The 21,096-nt window shown below is 46.8% G+C and overlaps 2 protein-coding genes and 1 long non-coding RNA gene across 5 annotated transcripts in view; 1 reads left to right on the plus strand and 2 right to left on the minus strand.

Moving 5' to 3' along the window:
- Positions 1-15,415, minus strand: part of LOC135805410 (uncharacterized) — a 47,762-nt gene extending 32,347 nt beyond the window's left edge. Inside the window, exons 1-7 of one of the 2 annotated variants that reach the window (XM_065319439.1) lie at positions 15,035-15,415; positions 10,813-10,888; positions 9,410-9,679; positions 7,609-7,890; positions 6,679-7,164; positions 2,165-2,194; positions 1,460-1,487 (exon numbers count right to left, since the gene is read on the minus strand). In XM_065319439.1, the coding sequence (XP_065175511.1) occupies positions 1,460-1,487; positions 2,165-2,194; positions 6,679-7,164; positions 7,609-7,890; positions 9,410-9,679; positions 10,813-10,888; positions 15,035-15,100 (1,238 nt within the window). In that variant the 5' untranslated portion in view covers positions 15,101-15,415. Of the gene's footprint in view, positions 1-1,459; positions 1,488-2,164; positions 2,195-6,678; positions 7,165-7,608; positions 7,891-9,409; positions 9,680-10,812; positions 10,889-13,659; positions 13,803-15,034 lie in introns of those variants that run through there. The other variant, XM_065319440.1, reaches the window with a different exon arrangement.
- The window catches only part of LOC135805417 (uncharacterized), a 10,582-nt gene continuing 4,053 nt past the window's right edge, over positions 14,568-21,096 (plus strand). The window contains exon 1 of the long non-coding RNA XR_010551140.1: positions 14,568-14,746. This is a non-coding gene — a long non-coding RNA (uncharacterized LOC135805417). The remainder of the gene's footprint in view (positions 14,747-21,096) is intronic.
- Positions 20,936-21,096, minus strand: part of LOC135805409 (uncharacterized) — a 72,530-nt gene continuing 72,369 nt past the window's right edge. For both annotated transcript variants that reach the window (XM_065319438.1, XM_065319437.1), the window contains exon 25: positions 20,936-21,096. This exon is cut by the window's right edge and continues 614 nt beyond it. The gene's annotated coding sequence lies outside the window, so the exon portion shown is untranslated.

The raw sequence follows: 21,096 nt of genomic DNA on the forward strand, positions 1-21,096 counted from the left end.
AGCGTGTCGCCACGGATGTCGCAGTGGAGTCTCACTTACAGCCGCTCAAGGGGAACAACTTCGCCTCCGCACTGGTATCACTGACGACAATGCTCGTCTGGATGTAGCAGCCAACGGAGTGTGGGGAGGGCGGTTTGAACGCACATTTATCGATGTCAGGGTCTTCAACCCGTATGCGCCTTCAAACCAGTCCTTCTCCCTCCCGGCCACTTACGTCCGTCACGAGAATGCTAAGAAGCGGTCCTACAAACAGCGACTCCGTGAGGTGGAGCACGCATCGTTCGTGCCTGCAGTGTTTTCCACTACGGGTGGCATGAGCAAGTGCGCCTCGTCGCTCTACAAGCGCATCGCATCGCTACTGGCGGAGAAGACGTGCGAGCCATGCTCGACAACCATGGCCCTTATCCGCTGCCGCCTTAGCTTTGCCCTTGTGCGTGCTAGCGTCACGTGCATCCGTGGAAGTCGCTCCCTCTTCCCCTCGCGTGCACCGGTGGACTGCCTTGCCTCTCTCGTTAATGCTGAGGCCGTCGATGTACGAGTGTAGTTCTTTCCTGCTCACATGTGCCCCTTATAACTCTTTGCGCGCGACCCTCATGTCCGCATATTTCCCTTTTTTATTTTCCTGTTGAGGTCCGCACTTTATCTATACTATAGGTTTTGTTCCACACTACGTATTTTTGCCCGTTCGAGAGGCTTGTTGATTGGTAAAAAAAATCCTCAAGTCAACCTTTTTTTCATGGTTTTGGTGATAAAGCTGGTACGAGACAAAGAAGATGGCTGCACCAAACGACTTGTTGTTGGAGCTCGCGCTTCCTGCCGAACTGACTGACACTTGACTGGCTCACACCATGTGAACACACCCACGACAGTGAAATGGTGTGAGTGAATACGGAAGTCATCGCGCTGTAGCTTTTGGAGATTTATTTTAGTATTTCAAGATCGCCAATTTATTTGAATTTAGCAGTCAACGCCGTCTTCTATCAGCGTTCACAGGCGTCTGCTTTCCTCAAAATGTCGTCGAAGTCACACGGATAGCTTTGCCAAGTCATGGCCTTGGGAATGAGTCTGTGTCGATGTCGTTTTCGTCACACGGTGAGTAAATTGCATCGCAGCTCAAAGAAACTATTTGGTCACAAAAGGAATTGGGACCCATGCCGCTCGTCAACATTTACAACACTTTCGTTTCGACATGTCCTCTCTGACTCCATTATCGATACGAGGAAGAACTCGTTTGTTGTAAACCAGACGTACATGACTGTATCAACGTGAGTGAGTTGTCATTTTCCTGCTTTCGCGCGGAATATTTCTTCGAGTTCACAGTGAGTTTTTCCAGGCAGCGCTCGAGTGCTCGTACGGTAAGACGGCAAACTCCGCGGGCGATCGCCAGGATTGCTAATCTTTTGAAACGGACTGTAGTATAGTGAGACAGCAGAGTTGGAATACAGCAAGCTAGACTTACACTGGTGCGTCTGTTGGTGATGGCACCACTAGAAAGATGCCATGGACATGTAGAAAAGCAGACAACACAGAGGCACACAGTAATCCAGTCAGCGCCTTAGCGCATCAATTACAGAAACATCGCTATTCTAAGATTGCTGGGAAGGAGGGTTTAAATTAGCCTGGCATGCTCTTAAAATTCATATCTGCAGCCGAAAATATTTGTAGAACCCCATACATTGTATGTTTGGATGGGTTTAGATTTGTTATCGTCGCAATTTTCCTGTAATTTCTCAGAGTTTGAGGAAACGTTCCCATTTCTGGAACTTCCACCCTTACATGTTCCTAAATCTGTGCAGCAATTCCAGCCTGGATGTTCCCCGAATCATCATTCTTGCCCTCCTGCTGGTACTATAGCTTGGTTAGCCAGAGTAGTCCAAAGACGCTTCTTGAAACGAAACAACTTCGTTACTGGGTGGGTGAGTTTAGATCAGACATGCACTGAGCAAAACAAACCTCCGACGAGGAACAAAATGACTGTTCTTGCGATGGGCTTTGAATTTTGAAATCTACAGACGGCCACTGTAAGTTACATGGCGTAGTACCAGCAGCAGCACTAGACCGTCTTCTACTCATCCTTGTATTCTACAATTTGTGACCGCTGCTTTCAATGAACCAGGCACATAGAACATAGAACTACAATGCTGATTTTCCGGTTCAAACTTACGTGGTCGAGGGCAGTCGGTCCATTTTGAGCCTGAGAGGGAGCGGCACAAACAAGGCACAAACAAGGCACGTGCACGAACGCGTACACACATACACCGCGCGTGAAACGACAGTGTTACACCATGCTGCACGTGTGCTGACACAACGGTGCACGACACGCCATTGACAGAGTTTCTCGTTCAACAACCCACACTTGCCTCATGCACACACGTTACCAAGTTGAAAAAAGACTTTATGAGCTGTCCCGCAGCACGACAACGAGTCTGAGGATGCAATATTCCTGGATGCGTGCTGTTGTTCCACTGGGGAATAGCACTATACGGAACAATAGCATACACCCAAGAAATCTCTCCCACCCCCCTCCCCCCTCCAACTTGAAACTATGCTGACCAATGTTATAGACTGCATTCACTTCGTATTGCCGTCGCTGCATGCTGCTCTCTCGCTGCCTCTTCGTACGATCTTATCTCCTTTCACTTCGTACAATCTTCTCCATTCGCGCATGTCTACGGTATTTCTCATCATGGCTGCTGGCCCTTACCTGGTTGCTCTGGGCATCCTCGGGTCATTCTCTTGCTTACCTTCGTAATGATAACTACCAACAAAAATTACTCCTTGTGTTGCTTGTGACTGTCGTGTGCCACAAGCATGCAGTAACTAAGTGTAAGTTACAACAATTGGCGACGAAGATGGCTAGTAGTTTCAATCTCCACGAGGGTCAGTCCAATCGTCTACCTACGTTCGACTCGTCAGGTACTCCTGCGGAGGTTGGCCAACGCTTGAAGAAATGGTTCCGCAGCTTTGAATACATATATATATATAATATATTCGCGGGATCCGCGTCGGCATCGCTTGAATGTTCAGAAACACACAAACTAGCCTTCGCATCCGCAGGCCACCACTATGCCTGTTAACCTTAGTGGCGAATGCAGACCTCACAAGTGAGTCAGGGGAGAGGAGGTTAGTCTCTCAACCAATCGGGCGTGTAACGGCCCATAACCCTGTAAACTGCATCCTTGTTATTCTCACTCCGAGCTGTGAGTACCCAGTTGACCGTGGGTGTCGGCGCAGTTCAACACGCGTAAAAAGAATACATGGCGGAAGGAATGGGTATTTCTGACACTAAGCGTTTGAGATCTCTTTTACTACATTCCGCAGGCCCAACAATTCAAGATTTATTTGACGATCTCACCGATACTGCAGCAAATCCTCCGGCGGATGACAACGAGTTCAAGGAAGCGTCACGCATGCTGAGTCACCACTTCAAGGCCGAGCCAAACCCTATCTACGAGCGACACTTGTTTTGACAGCTCGCCCCCAAAGCCGGTGAGAGTATCAGTCAGTTTGTTGGACGTTTACGGCAACAAGCTAGATTTTGTGATTTTGGTGATGTCACCAATGATATGATCCGGGACCACGTGGTGGCAACTATGCGAAATGTGGAACTAAAAAAGAAATTGCTTCAAGAATCGAAATTGACGTTGGCCACTTGCTTAGAGATTTGTGCAATTTTCGAGTCAACCCAACGTCAAGCTTCAGCTATGGGTTCTGAACAAACATTGCCGTCGGTGAACGCCATCGCAAGTAAGGCCTCGTCTGCGTCTGGATCTCGTCCTGGCAGTTCTCCTCATTTTGTCAATCGTTCTAACCCTATGAATCGTTCTTCTGCCTCTTCTGTTTCTGATGATCGAGCGTCGTCTGAGCGCTTGTGTTATAGGTGTAACCGACCCGATCATCTCGCAAACCACCCTCAATGTCCTGCCCGTGGCAAGAGATGTACCAAATGCAAGAAAGTTGGTCACCTCGCGTCATGCTGTACGTCCCGAGCAACTAACAACATCGACATCGACGTCGAACCTGAGGATACAAGTGAGTCTTTTGCGATTGGTGCTATTGGTGAGCAAGTACAGAAACACCCACCGATTACCATTGATGTCACCATTAACGATATTCCGTGCACGATGGAGGTAGATACTGGTGCTGAAGTCTCTATTCTCCCTGAATCTGTTTGGAAAGAGAGGTTTTCCCATATCTCTTTAGAACAGAGCTCCGCTTCTTTGCATGCTTATGGTGGACATCCCCTAGTCGTTAAGGGAGCGTGTACCGTTTCAGTCTGTCATGAGTCTCATTCGTTCAAAGATCGTATCATTGTTGTAGGGGGATCAAGCCAGCCCCTGTTCGGTCGTAACTGAATGTCACACATTGTAGTTGACTGGTTAGATTTCCGTACTGCTCAAGCCAACGCTCTCTCCCTTAACGATATTTTGGCTCAGTTTCCATCTGTATTCCAAGAGGGTTTGGGAACTATCAAGGGTCATACAGCAACTATTCATTTGCAAGGTTCCCCTGCCCCAAGGAGTTTCAGCGCAAGACCTGTGCCCTATGCATTGAAATCCAAGGTCGAGGCTGAATTGACGAGATTGCAGACTGAAGGGGTAATCAAACCTGTTGACCATGCAGACTGGGCTTCCCCTATTGTCACGGTGCGTAAGAAGAACAACTCTATCCGTCTATGTGCTGATTTCAAGATTACGACAAACAAGCACATAGAACCTAACCAGCACCCGATTCCGAATCCTACCGACCTATTGTCTGAATTGTCTGGGGGATCGGTCTTCTCAAAGCTAGATCTTAGTCAGGCTTATGCTCAGTTACCTTTGGATGAACAAAGCCAGTCTTATTGTGTTATCTCAACGCACAAGGGATTGTTTGCGTTTACTCGATTGCCTTTCGGTGTCAGTTCTGCTCCGTCTATTTTTCAGAAGACCATCGAACAGATCTTACGTGGCATTCCTGGTGTCGTCATCTACTTCGACGATATCTTGATTTCCGGCAAGTCACAACAAGAGCATGATGACCGTCTCCGTACCGTTCTACAGCGCTTTCAACAAGCAGGCCTTCGTTTGAGCCGCGAGAAATGCGCCGTCTCTCAGCAGCAGGTAAGTTACCTTGGCTTCACTGTTAGTCAGCAAGGCATACAACCCAAGAACGATAAGGTTCTTGCAATCATGAATGCCCCTAGGCCAACTGATGTTTCTGCTCTACGTTCTTTCCTGGGTCTCGTTAACTTCTTCGGGAGGTTCATCCCCAACAGCTCCACACTGCTAAGCCCTCTCAATTCTCTCATGAAGATGCCCCATTTGCGTGGTCTGACGATTGTGAAACCGCGTTCTACAAAGTCAAGCAGTTCCTTGCCACCACTCCGGTCATGGCTCACTACGACCCTACGCTCCCACTGGTGCTGGAGTGTGACGCGTCACCTACAGGTATCGGGGCTGCCCTTGTGCACATCATGCCTGACCAATCTATCCGTCCTATTGTGTATGTGTCACGAGCACTGTTACAAGCCGAGAATCACTACAGTCAAATAGAGCGCGAAGCAATAATTACTCCTCGTGCTGCTTGTGACTGTTGTGTGCCACAAGCATGCAGTAACTAAGTGTAAGTATTACAGGTCTGCTCTCGATATAACAACTCTCACTTGTACATAAACCTCGCTAGTAAGTAAAAAAAATCAAATCCCGCGCCGAAACAGCATCACTCCCATACAAATTTTGTTCTACACAACATAATCCTACATAACATAAACCTCGACACAACACATGCTACGACGGTCCCCGAAGTGCTCACTCTCGATACAACATAAATTCACGTGCACGGTACGATCAAGCGGTAGCTAGCTAGGCAGTTTAGTCCTACATAACGTAAACCTCGGCATAACGCACCCTGTGGCGCGGTCCCCGACGTGCGCACTCTCGATACAACGTAGATTCACGTGCGCGGTACGATCAAGCTGTAGCCGTAGCTAGCCAGTTTAGTCCTATTGTGCATATATTCCGCGGCATTGATGGTATCTGATGTAGATGGTGGTACAGTGTGTATATGTTTGCACGGTTGAACCTGCCTTGTAATACCCTTCATTTTGAGGTACATCTTGTATTTGACACACGGTTTTCTACATAACATAACTCTCGATATAACATAATTTGTGCGTGGTCCCAGAGATTACGTTATATGGAGAGTAGACCTGTAGTTACAACACTGACCAACATCTCACACAGTCATGATACTAGTATCCCATTTCAAATTGACTAAAACCAGATGCTGTAACCATGGAGACGTACAGTGCTGCTCAATGAAATCCGGACAGTGTGAGTCAGATAGCGCTGGCTTGATTCGGAGTCGCTCACCTGCAACCGCTGGCCTGCGCATGGCTGCAGGACACTACTAGCTTATTCATGAGCCCGGATTTCAGTCAGGAGCCCTGTACTATACTATGCACAGTTTCATTGATAAGGTGTGCAGTGCATGCAAACACTACACATGCAACTACACCCAAACAGAATGACTATTCGCAAACAGGATGACTGCATTCACAAACAAGATGACTGCATTCACAAACAAGATGACTGCATTCACAAACAAGATGACTGCATTCGCAAACAGGACGCAACACAAACTTGCCCACACATCGCCATTATCATATACACTTAGTTTTTCTAGCTGTGAGCTTACTTGATAAGCAGTAGTCAAACGTCATATTCTCGCCCATGCTGGCCGATAGAAATGTGTCGAACAGACTGCCTGGCTGCTGGGTGGTAACCGTGCCGGGTGGCCAGATTACCCTGCCTCTCCACCTGCCCGGCACAAGGCTGGAGATCACTGAACCGTTTGGCATGAGTGCCAGTAAGTCGGCGAGGCGCATGTTTGCCCACTTCGGACACGCCGCGTTGTCATAGATGCAGATACTGCTGGAGAGGGCATTGACGAACGTGATGTTCTCGTAGCTGGAATTGGCAATGTAGATGAAGTCTGATCTGCTCGTGGCGTTCAGCACGTCAATACCAACGAAGTGAGGTGGAATGACGACGAACTGGTGACCAACAGTAACCTCACTATTCGGTGTCGACTGGAGCAGGTCTGGGCTGGGTGCTAGTATCGAGCAAACCTGGAATAGGCTGCCAAAGTCACTCAATGAATACTGGCCAAAGTCGGAACATCCTAACAGACAGCAGATGGCATACAAATGCACATAAAAACATCAAAAACAAACACACATGTTCACTCTACATGTTCACTACACAATCATGTTCACAGCCCAAAACTGGTCATCGGCCTCCTCTCTGTCTCTGTCTCTCTGTCTCTCTCCCCCGGTGGCGAGGGAAAGAATCATGGAATTACATACATAGGCAGCCAAACACGACTAGATATACTTAAAAAAAGTAACAGTACTCGCATTGTCGCATTGTCGCCTTCTTTCACATAGCTGGCATGCAAAAATCAAATGACTGGTTATAATCGGATCTAGCAACCCAATGATTCAGTAGCCCACTTCTTGGTCAAACCAGACTGTGTTCTTTCTCAACTTGACAAGGGCTACTACCAACACCAAACACAATCCTGCCTTCAAGTAGCACAGGCAATACAGTAGGGGTCTATGCTCACCGCTGAAGCACAGATCAAAGTCTCCATTTCCATAGCGATGGAATCCCAGTGTGGATGCGTTGGAAAAGATTGACTTCCATGCGACCACAGCTATGCGGCGTGCATTGTTGTACGAGTGGTATGTTCCCGTTGAGTGTGAGAGTCCAGTCAGACCGGAATTGCAGATCTCCAGCCAGTCCGTGTATGGGAAATTGTATCGTGTTGGCACAACAACCGTTCCAGGCCGGAGGGCCGCTTGCAGCTGCACAGCGGTGAACGTGGCCAGCACGCCGGAGCTAAAATCTGTAGGACACAGCCCAGGCAAGATGTACCAATGCTGAATGTACAGTAGGTATAATGACTGTGTGTGTGTGTGTGTGTGTGTGTGTGTGTCTATGTTTGCGTAGGGAAAAAGGGAAGATGTCATGCCTATGTAGACATAGCTGGGAACGTACGAACAACCACTAGAAGACATAAAATATAAATAGATGAAAGTAAATTTTCGTCCGTTCCCGAGGGAACTAACACCCAACACGACTGCTAACACCCAGTAAAACCAGCGGCAAATTCAGTGCCTAACGGTGGAGGTGAGAGGATAAGTCTCACAACCACACGCACAAGTGCTCAGAACCCCACTAGCCGCATCCATGATAACAACAAGAGAGTAAACCCAAAAAAAGTTGAAGAGGAACCGTAACAAAAAAACTATCGGCCTACTTTGTACCTACTTTGTACCAGTGAGCAGCAAACTACTGTAAAACCGGAAAGTCTTACGTTTTAACGACCAATTTTTTTCGTTATTCGAAGAAACGTTATCGTGAACCCGGTTTGAGATGTCTATGTAAAGATGCGCATACAGATGAGTGGCCAGGTAGCCATCGTTAAACTTTCTGCATGTTATCATGCCAAAAATACAAACACGATTTGAACTTTTTGGTCGTTAAACTTTACGGTTTTACAGTACTGGGAGATGACACGCACAACATTGTAATCCTGATTTTAGATGCCCCCCCCCCCCCCCCCAATGTGTATCAAATATCACTCTGAGAGTTTCATGAACAGGTCTGGCCCTTCACGATCTCCATGTGTGCAATTTGTATGTTTGGGAAGTAGAATACCGGTATGTGTACATGGGCCGCAGTCGGCTAAAACATGTCTTTGGGGTTTCTTATTTTTTTTAGGCATGACAAACGAAGAATTGTTTCTGCCGAGCACGTTCACGCTGTGCTTCATTCATCAACCGGTGGCGTGAGCATCTTGTCGAACTTCGTTCTCACACTTACTCGGCGGTCTAGTCCAAGCAGCTGGCGAGCAAAGTGACATTTTTCTGGAATACATTTCTTATTTAGCCTCGCAATCGGTTTACCGTCTCTGATTTTCTAATTTTCTCTTCATTCACTTGTTCACAAGTCTTCGAGTTTGATTGATTTTACCATCCGATCTCAGCCAAATCGAAATATTTGGGACAGTACCCCTCCAAAGACAAACCTGGACACTAATCCACAATGGCCTAATGTCTAAAACCACCGAATACAGCTAAGGAAAGCTCAGAAAACACCCCACAATTGCAAAAAATAGCTCATTTTGCCGTGCGCTGATTGGTCAAATCCAAATGACCATTGGGCATGCTTTGTAAGGTCGTGGTGAGCCCTGACAGTACATGTCATTTCCTGTTTAACTCACAGCGTACTGCACAACTTGTAGCAAGTGTGTCTATTGCACACAATTGCTACCACAACGGAGCTAGGGCAAAACAATCTGGATGGACACCAGCCAATGTTCCCTGAACAAAAAGTGACTAGCAAGGCATGAACTAACTTACTGCGAGTGTCAAGGTCATACTTGGAGTTGACTCCCATTCGGTGAACGGCCACAATACCATTATTCCACTGAACCCGCACCAGCTGGGCATTACTCGGCTGATCAACGAGATTGTAGTCACGCAGATCCTCAAGGTTGAGCACATTGCCAGTCAAGCCATTAGTGTGGGCACACCAGAACGATTCGGTCGTACGATAGAACGTCCTCTGGTTGCGGACTTGTCTGGTGAACAACTGTTCGCGAACACTGTCCGAAGCATAGGGCCAACATCCTGAAACAATGCAGTACCGGAAAGCTATTCAGTTACTTTGAAGTGTCATCATAGTAATGCACCCTACATGTAACTACATGTAGCTAGTCCGCTTATTTGTTGAAATAGATTTTTTAAATATCAGGGGCCGTCCGTAAATATCGATGTTTTTTTAGAGACGATATTTGTTCATATCTCCCCAGACCCCTCCCCCCTCTAATATGAACATGCATACATTTATGCAGTGGACCGATATTTTTTTTATATTGAACGGTTTGTGTGTACAGGTAGGTACATAATACGTGCTGCAGTACTAGCAGTAGTACAAGTCACAAGGTTCAAGTGCCTGCATGCTGCATGGTGCACGAGCCGCGACAAGCAAGTACAAGGTGCATACCTAAAAATAGCGTATGTGAAGATCGATATTTTTTTCCGCCAAAAACAACGAACAGCGTCAAAACCCCCTCCCCCCCCCATACGAACGAATATCGTCTCTAAAAAAACATCGATATTTACGGACGGCCCCTAAACATCAAACTCCTTGCTCATAGGTTGAGGTTCAATGGACAGTTCACTGGCTTGTCAGTTCAGTAATCTCGCAAGGTATGTGTGGGCCTGCCTTTGAGAAATTTTCCCGTTTGCAACTTTCCCTCAAACTAACGAATACTGGAGAAATTTTAATTTATTAATTTTTTCATTGCTACCAGGTTGGAATTCTTTCTCTGTGACGCGCTGATAGTGATAAGCCCACAAAGGACGAGACACGACTGCCTACGGAGTTAGTTAGTAGGTCGAGGATCTGTGTAACATGTAGGAACATGTACTCAACCTCTGGCCAGTTGTTTTTAAAAGTGATTCAACCTTGTTAGGTCCCATCAGCAGAGGTCAGAGTCACCGTCCGAACGGATCACAATGAAACATAGTACTTCCAATGCTATGTATATTGAATTCAAAGAATATGATGACTGCAAAAACATGTGCTTTTGCTCCTCGCAAAGATTGCAATTACTACAGCAAGGATTGAGCCAGACCTCACGTCGACACACATGCGGGCGCACGTGTGTGCATGTGTGTGGCCAACACTACTCTCAGATTCAGAGTACATACACACACACACACACATTCAGCTGTATCGCTTGCATGCAGAAACTCACGGTCTACTGGCGGTACAACACCAGGAAGGACGACGAGTGAGCTCTTCGCACACGTGACGAACATGAGAATGGTCAACTGGAACGCACAGGATGAGGCACATACAAGTACAAGAGCGAACATAGCAACTAACATACAAGTAATACGTACAACACATACACACAAACATACACACACACACACACACACACACACACACACACAAACACATACACACAAACACATACACACAAACACATACACACAAACATACACACAAACATACACACACACACACACACACACACACACACACACACATACATACACACACATACACACACATACACACATACACACATACACACATACACACATACACACACACACACACACACAAACGTTTAAACATACACACAAACACATATACACACACACACATACACACAAACACATACACACATGTCCATGCAGCATGTAATTGTATCATGCTGATTAGTGGGAAAGGGGGGGGGGGGGGGGAGGGGGAGGAGGTAACAAGAAGATGTTTATCCATGTTGAGTTGAACTCGTATCGGTGCAAACACTAACGTGAGCATGCGTTACATACGGCACCGGAATGTAACATACGGTATGAATGACTGACTATGTTCTACTCCGGAAGGTAAGGTTGAGTTCACATGGGACTGATTTTCCAACCCAAATTATGTATGCGGCTGACGTGGAATTTGCGAGCTCTTCCTCTGATGGAATTTGCGAGCTCTTCCTCTGATGCCACGTCACCTACAACAGTTGGTCGCTCATGTCATCAGTCAGTTGATCAGTCATGTGTGACGACGGCCAGTCGGGTCACAGAAAACAATGACGGACCACACACACACATACATATTATGATATCAAGCATGGAGGGCTTCAGTTCTATTCATAACGCCTTTTGCATATTATTATTTTTCTGTTTCTGTTTTAATGACAGTCCACTGCACGCATGAAAAAAGTATTTAGTTTATTAGGCGGGTTACAGAACTATCGACTTATCGTTCGCTGGCTTACTTGTAGTTTGATAACGCTTCGCTCTTCATTGAGATATCTACCATTCTCTTTTTTTCTCCTTATTTTCTCCCCAACCCTCCTTCCCTGTAACATAATAACATATTCGCTGCCTTGTCATTGAGCATTTGTGCTCGTTTGGATTTGCGAATTCAAATAAAGTATACATACATACATGCATAGCTACGGGAATAAAGAGCAGCGGGCCTTGGCTATGCCAAGTGCACATGTACTTCGTCACTATGTGGCAAAACTCATTACAGAGTAGACAAGGTCATGGACAACCCAATTGAACCCATCAGCAGCCTGACGTTGTACATGTACCATACCACTGAAATCACAATGCAGGGCCGCCGGAACTGGACCAACTCTGGCTCAGGCTCAGGTCACCCCTGAGATTCGCCCTAAAACCGGGGGAATTCTGGGCACATGTACAACATACAGTCATGTACAGTCAACTTGGCTTATAACGACACTCGGCGGGGCATCAGAAAAGTGTCCTTATTCGCGAAGTGTCGTTATACCCGAAGTCTCATTATATGTGCCACAGTTGGATGGGACTTTGCTCTGGGCATGACAATTATGTCGTTTTTCGCGAATTGTCGTTATATCCGCAGTCGTTATTAGCGAAGTTGACTGTACAATGTATTATCGATCATGCATACAGATGTACATGCACCCATAGTAGGTCATACATTGATTATCAATGATGATATCCATGCAAAATTATTCTCTAGTAGTATAGCGGGTTCTGAAAACTTGTGAAAGGGCCAAATTCTGCTATTTCCGACCGGATTTTTCAAAAAATGTCCAGGGGATATCCCCTGGACCCCCCCCCCCCCCCCCCTCCTCAAACCGGACCAACTTCGCCCGCCGGAAAATGTCCAGGGGACATCCCCTGGACTAGGCCCCCGTGTAATATGCCGGCATTTTTTGAGCATTTTCGGTACAATCCGCGAACCCAGCACTTTGGGCTCGTGATGCAGCATTTTGGGAGAAACGGAGCACTTGGCCGTTGTGTATCAAAATTGAGAGAAGAATAACTTCCCAAACTTCCCAAACAAGAACGTCACTTCCGCATTCCGTGGATTAGCTTCTTGTTGAGTAGTTTATGAATTGTTTACCATGGCAGACTCGAGCAAGTCTCTTATTGAGTATTTTCTGACTCCCTGGTTTTGACGGAGTGTGCTGAGGATTACAAAAAAGTGAGCATTTTCCGAGCATTTTCGGCAAGGTTTGGGAGCATTTTCGGCAAGGTTTACGAGAATTTCCCAAAAGCATTTTCAGCAAAGTTTCGGGCATATTACACCGGGCCCTACCCTGGACCCCCTCCCCCCTCAAACCGGACCAACTTCGCCCCGCCTTCCGGCGGGCCTGCAATGATTATGTCAATGGAGAACGGAAAATTCGCGCAGAGTTTTTACTTCCCGATTTACAAAAACGGAAACACACGCAGACGGCAAAACTAAAATCCATTGCAAAATGCAAATTAATTCCCGTTTTACACATACATGTACATCACAATGCGCCAGAAACAATTCTAAAATAATTGTTCGCAGTTCTCCAACGCATACAATAATGTTGTACGTGCCAACAGACTGTACAGCTGTATCAGTCTGAAATAACCATTCTGCAATACCGGTACTTGTTTGGCTTGCACGGTAACTTTCTAGCCTCCGGGAGAAAACGGGCAGAAGGCAAGTTTGATAAAATCAAATAAGAATAGGAATTTTTCTCTAGGAAGGGGGCCGGGGCTGGATCATAATCATAAGACTCCTAAACAAAACTAATTACTTACATTACCATACCCATATTGCCACTTACCAGTAACTGCAGCTCCATCTCCCCGAACACACTCCACTCCCTCCAACGCGAACAACAGCCTCACTCAATGCGAGAACATGGCCATTGCAAAGTAGTTTTAGGACTCGACTTGAATGAAAATGGTCAAGGAGATGTGCACTCCCGATTCCGCGGTCAACACATGCACTGCACTTCTTTTTTCTGGCGCCACGTGCCCTGAAAGGCGCTACACGTGTTTCGTTTTTGAATCGATCATATAAACACCCGTACACATACAGATCATGCTGATTACCATGATTACGTATACGTCGTTTATTCCGTTTATGGACTTCGACTCTTTTTAAGTAAAAAGTTAGTTTTGTTTGAGTGAAGTGTACGGTCGATATCTCTTGCAAGCCCCCGAGTCTCTACGTACTCGTAGCAGCATGCAGGTACTAGGTCTACTCGACTCCTATCCAGAAAAGTGACAAGAAAGACGGCTGAAAAGTCCGTGAAGAGTCGACTACAGTACTCAGTAGTACAGTACTCAGTACTCACAGTAGTACAACGACGTTACGGGTCTCGGTCGGCATACCATCGTCCAGCTAACGAGCTCAGGGAGCTGGCAGTGGTTGAAAGCCGGATCTAAAACCATTTGTGTTTTAGTGTGACTCTCGCCATTCCGGAGACATATTGTCCACACCTGTGTAGTATTTTTAATATTATCTTCCTATCATACCCTGGTTTCTCATCATTGTGTCGCTTTTGCCCGTACAAGAGGCTTTATCACACTTGCCACAAAAAAAAAAAAACAACGACGTTACGTAGAGAGATCTACTACTAGTACGGTACTAGTCCCTGTCCCATCCTGCACTATACTCTCAGTCGAGTCTTGATCAGATCATAATGATGCTGTCAGTGTCACCAAGACTTGGCAAGAGTACATAAACCTCTTGGTGTCACCAGTGCAGACACCAGTCACGTCGCGGGATCTCTGCGTTCGCCGCTTGGAGATCAAGCTCGGGCATCCTATCGCAGACGACATAACGACAATCCGGTACGCGGTATGCGGTCGACATGCGATATGCATTATTCGTCGCTCATAAGCCGCCGTGGGTGCTCACCACTTGTAAGTAGTTAACTCGCTCATGATGTACTTTGTCTTATAGAAGTCAAAATGATCCGAAAATGGAGTCTACTCTAGTAATTAGTACTAGTATCAAGGATCAAGCCACGGACTAAAAGCCGGCGTTGCGGTGACACTGAATGAATGAGTTAGCGCTAGCAAGTCACTTCGCCGAGGCTCATCCCATGCACTCAAAGATAGTGTTCCAAACTATGAAATAAGGGTTACTTCAGGGAAAACAACAACTAACTTGCATGGGAAAATCACGCTCTTCATTCGACTAACACTTACCGCTTGAAGACATAGAGCAGAACCGTGGTCCACACTCGGGAGTTGTTTTGGACCGCCTCGATGCATTCCTCGATCATCCAGCAGAGACAAACTTTCGATTAGGACTCTCCACACTACAAACGCACTCGGCTGTTGGAACTAATGGATGGAGCTGCAGATTTATACTACTTCTAGCAGGGAAGAGTGCATCCGGTGAGCAGCAGTCTCCGCGGATACTAGGTGGAAGTGATGGCTGATTTCGGCCGTCCCCAAGACGAGAACAAGAAAGCAGGTTGAGAAGCTAGCTATGAGTATGATGAACAAGCTACAGTCATGATGTACACCATGTCATGTGTTGTGACTGGAGCCTGTGGTCCAGGACGGCAGGAGGTGCTGAAAATACTAACCACGTACCGGTAGAAGTCTACGTAGGTGTATGTAATACTTGTTCCTCAATATCATACAATCTCATGTAGTACTAGTAGAGAAGACACGACATCAGACTACAATCAGGTATGCATTACAAAAGGTAATACAATAGTCTTCGCAACCCTGATCCGCCAGCTGTCTACATTATTGTAGTCTCTTCTCTCTCTCTCCTCTGCTACGTGTACTTCTACTTTAGTCTAGACTACGTAGAGCCTACTGCATTACTGAGTACCGGTATGTGACGTCAAACCACATGTAGCAGTAACATAGTCATTGTGCACGGACGGGGGCATCGGATTTCACGGCCAGCCAAGTACGAATGCATGCTTGGCATGCTTGATGGTCTGTAATACTAATAATCTTACACGCACCAATTGGCCAAGCAGTCGTTCGAGAAACAGTGCTGCTCAATGAAACCCGATCCAGTCTGACTTGACTGACTTGACTGGATCGGGTTTCATTGAGCAGCACTGTTTCTCGAACGACTAGCTGTGCTTGGTGCAAAGATTACAGACAGGGAGTCGTATATACCGGTATACCGTATTATCTCTAATATAAGTAGGGCTCAAACGATTAGTCCGAACCGGTTGCAGACCGGTTACGAAGAATTAACGGTTAACCGATAAAGCTAACGGTTACGCGGTAACTTTTCAGTCAATTTTTCAAGTATCAGGTCGTTGCAAAGTGTGCACTTTCGCGGGCTGTCGCACGCGTACGCAATTTCTGGGCTGTCAACTCGGTCATATCTGGTCTCTTGCCGTAGTCTTGGTGTGAGAGTGCATGTATGTATGAATGAGCATGCAAGAGAATGTACAAGTGTGCGGTGAATAGGGTACATTTTTTGAATGAGTATAGTCAAATATACGGTTAAAAAAGAGTCCGCAGGATTGCCGTGGCTTATAGGTTATAACCGGTTAACCGACCGTTAGCTTAGCAGTTAACCGTCAGGGGTAAAACCGTGACCGTTTGAGCCCTAAATATAAGCACGGTCCTTTATTTTTTCAATGTACCTCCGCCCCGTGCTATTATTGGAGACGGAGACTGTTCCATTATTATTTCAACCTCATTTCAGAGGCATGTTGCCATGCCAAATTTATATGTCAGACACACACATTTCAGGGTTTTTTCGCCGGTACAGATAATGAATTTACACAGTGTGCTTATAAATGGAGACTGAGCACTATATTTTTTGAATGCCGCCCCAAGGTGTTCTATTATTGGAGACGTGCTATTATTGGAGACTGTGCTTACTAGTATATTAGAGATAATACGACTCCCTGATTACAGACCATCAGGGGCATCAGGCAAGACAGGCATGCATCAACGGCGCATACTTACATGGTCAGTTACATTAGTCATGTACTCGTACACTGTATTGTGGTGATGTACAATGACGTCATTGGTATGTAGACTCTACGGATCGATAGTTGACCGCCGACCACACATGTCCCATGTACCAGAATGGCAAATGTACTAGTAGATCTAGATCTACGTGTATGTAGCGACAGATGGGTCCCCGGGGCCGGGGGATGAAAATGATTCCTTCCAGCAGAAACAAGTCAAGTGGCAACAACACCACTCCCTACTGCCGGCGTACTGGACCCTGGCCTACTACTACTCTAGGCTAGGCCCTGATCAGTGATCTGAGGTCAGTGAGGACTGTGAAGTACATGTACTACAGTACTAGTATGGCAATTTCCCCCACAAAATGATCATAGCCTGCCTCCTCGCCATGTCCAAGGCTTTTGACAAAGTCCGGCATGGTATCCTCATCCAAGACCTTTTTGACGTTGGTATCTCTGGTGTCGCCCTGAAGTGGTTCGCGAATTACCTGACAGATCGCAGGCAGCAAGTTACAGTCGCTTCGGCCACAAGTCGTGCTCTTGACTGCACCTAACGTCTACACCCGTGATGTGAAATCGGTCTCATCGCCAATACCCAGCGTGCAATTCGCAGACGACATTGCCCTGTATGATTCAAAAGCTTCCGCTGGGGAAGTCTCCAAATCCGTCTCTTCAGCTGTCACTGATCTCGCGATATGGCTTAAGGGGCCGTCCGTAAATATCGAACTTTTTTCACCAAACGAATAATTGGATTATTTTAGTTTAGACCCAACCCCTCCCTCCCTCCCCCTCAGAACGTAAAAAATGTTGACATACATGCATGTACAACAGCCATGTACATGAATCAATGTTTTCTGAAACGAAATTGGTCAACCCCCTCCCACCCCATAACGAAATTATTTCGTTTTGTGAAAAATGTTCGATATTTACGGACGGTCCCTAAGTCACGCGGCCTAATTTTTAAATGCCTCCAAAAGCCAGGTAATGACTATCTCACCGCAACATGCCGGGCCTGAGGTCTCTATCGTGTGCTGCGATACCTCTCTACCGATAGTGAAGTCTGCGCGGTATCTTGGTGTCTTTCTTGACAACCGCCTGAGTTGGGATGTACACGTCAGCGCCATAGTGACCAAAGTTGCGAGGAAGATAGGCGCCTTGTGGCGAGCCCGTCGATGCCTCTCCCGCAGCTCGCGCAAGATATATGTAAAGGCTATTGTCATGCCGGATATGATAATAATGGTACCTGCTGCTTCTCTGCAGCCCTCCGCGTGACCCAACTTCAGCGTCTGCAAGCCATGCAAAACCGGGCGATCCGATGCATTGATGGCAGCCCGCCATGTTCCGCGATGCCCCTCCTGGCTGCCAACTCGATTTACCGCGTCACTGAACTTTTTAAACAAAAGCTCCTGATCTTCATCTGGCGTTGTCTAAATGACTCCACTAGCCTTGCCGTCTAGCCCAGCTTCTCAAACCAGCAGCATGCAGCCGCAGAAGTACGCGCCATCAGCATGCCAATGGTCTGCTCAGCCAGCCAGCTCGCAGTCGGTGTGGCCAAACGAGATTCGCCACCGCAGGAGCATTGCTGTGGAACAGTTTGCCTAGAGAGGTGCGCACCGTATCCAGATTGCAAGATTTTTTAGCTTAAAAGCTAGCCTGCCTTCCTTATGTATGCCTGAAATAGGTTGTGTTTCGTCAGGTTTTGACATGTTCCTTTCTTCTCAGTATTCTCGCTCGCATAGTACTCTACTTCTATGATAATATTGCCTATGCCGTTGCTCATTAGGATTTTGGCAAATTCTATGCTTCGCTTTCATATACTAGTAACTGGGCCAGGAACCCGTTTGAACTTGCGAAGTAAAATAAAATCAATCAATCATAGAGCTGTTTCGATCATACTGACAGTCTGTACGAGTGACGTCTCATCCGTAAACTACATGACTGTCTGTAGTCTCTACGACTACGAGATAAAAATGTAGTTGTAGCGACTTCGGCGATGGTTGTAAGGACAGGCAAGGACTAGTTCGACTTAGGTGTTTGCTCCCCACACCGCGTACCCGAGCTTGCGCGTTTCCACAACGCAGACTCACGCTGCTATCTTAATCTTGTGTTGTGTTCACGAGATGTGCCGGTGTCGTGCTGGAAACGGAGCGTCTCTGTAAGTGTGTATCCCTGGTGATGGTTTGGCCTGGAGAGTATACTGCACTGATCAGTTGTGCCCTTCACTCAGCCAGAGTCTTCAAGCACAATCTTCCTCAGCCTACTCAAGCTCAACTGATGAGGGGTGAATTCCCCGAACACCGTGTAGGGATTGGTGCCTTCTTGCAGGTTTGCCGAGTAGAAGGTTCGATGGACTTCTCTGTCTCGTCTGCTCTGGATGGCAATCGTGAGTCAGTCAAGTGTCAAGTCGGCGGAAAGGCGCGAGCTCCGGCGTGGGGAGCAAACGCCCTTAAAGTTCTCTGTGTGTGTGTGTGTGTGTGTGTGTGTGTGTCTCTCTCTCTCTCTCTCTCTCTCTCTGTCTGTCTCTGTCTGTCCCTCTCTGTCTGTCTGTCTGTCTGTCTGTCTGTCTGTCTCTGTCTGTCTCTCCCCGTCATTCCTCCCCCTCCCCCATGGTGCTTGCTGTGTACGCCGATCCCGAGACCCTTGGTCGGGGGAGTCCACCGCACCTCACCAGCGCAGCTCATGTAGCGAAAAAACACCCATTGTTGTTTTTGGTTTTGTCTTTGTTTGTTTCTCCTTCTTCCGTAGGTACATGTATGTGCAATGTGATAAAATATTTGTAACATGGAAATTGTGGGCACATGTACCGGTAACTAGTTATGCGATCGAGTCCACCAACTAGACCAGATTTTGAACCGTCAGATAGCGTCGCATTGCAAAAAAGCTTCTGTGAATCCCGCTTACTCTTCATAGCTCGCCGACTAGTATAGATGTTCTCGTCAGAACATCGATCCTTTTAAATCCCTCTATTCAAGGCCTATTCTCATTGGCCTCGGCTCCTGCAGGAGCTGAAGTCTCGTGATACCCGTTTGAACTAGAGTGCTGCATTTTGTTCCAATCTGCCCGCGCCTACCTGAGTTGAATTGATGTTTCGCCGCTAGCCTAATCTTCATACTGCTCTCTCCTGCCGGTTCCTTTACATCATTTTTCTCCTTCTAGTTCTGTCTCCCAGGCCCACCATGGCTGCATGGTTAAAACTGCCAGCATCACATGATCATTGGCATTACGTCATTGTGATTTTTCTTTGTTGTCTGATGATTGGTTTTTGCCATGAAACTCTGAGTTACAACAAAAAACAGGCCTATTTACTTCCTTTTGTGTACCTCTTGCGTACTACGCTCTGCCCATTCCGGGCATTTGAGCACTATTGCAGGTTTAGGCGCACAGCCTCTGTAATTTTAGAATACAAATACAAATGAAATAAATGTAAGCCCTGTGATCACTATCACCCCCCCCCCCCCCCCCAGTTGCCAGTTCCTTTGGCCATGAAGACAGACTACATACGGTACATGTACAAAATTTAATGTACATGTAGATATAGCGCTAAATTGGTTTATGCTTGTGGCCCTATGTTTAAAAGCATACTGTTGGGTAGACCCGAGTATCAGTTGTCTGATGATTGCCTGACGGCATGAAACTCAGAGTTACAACCAACCTGAACGTCCTCCGCTGAGTCTGCTATGTACTAAGCTCTCTCTCTCCCTCTCTCTCTCTCTCTCTCTCTCTCTCTCTCTCTCTCTCTCTCTCTCTCTCTCTCTCTCTCTCTCTCTCTCTCTCTCTCTCTCTCTCTCTCTCTCTCTCTCTCTCTCTCTCTCTCTCTCTCTCTCTCTCTCTCTCTCTCTCTCTCTCTCTCTCTCTCTCTCTCTCTCTCTCTCTCTCTCTCTCTCTCTCTCTCTCTCTCTCTCTCTCTCTCTCTCTCTCTCTGACATTGAGCATTCTCTGCAGCTCGGGGATCAACGGATTTGTACATGTAGACAAGATGACTTCTTCGGAGGTGCCAGTAGAGGCTCCAGTGCAGGTTGTACTATGAGGAAACTAGTCCGGCACCCGCCACTTATCCCTGCCAACCACCTCATCAGCCACGTCAACAACAGCCGAATTCACAACATACCACGTACAATCCACGGATGAAGCACGGTCATTTGTATCAGCCAGACACGACTCAAGACTCCTCTCTCGCACTTTTTGTGTGCCAATTGGTCATGGTGGGGTCCACGAGTTGAGTGAACTAAAAAAAATGGAAAACCGATATACCGCAATATACCGCATAAATATTTGCCATGTCAATTACAATATCCTATTCAGGATAACCTT

This window comes from Sycon ciliatum, chromosome 1 (genome assembly GCF_964019385.1).
Source record: "Sycon ciliatum chromosome 1, ocSycCili1.1, whole genome shotgun sequence".
In the NCBI taxonomy this organism is placed as follows: Eukaryota; Metazoa; Porifera; class Calcarea; order Leucosolenida; family Sycettidae; genus Sycon; species Sycon ciliatum.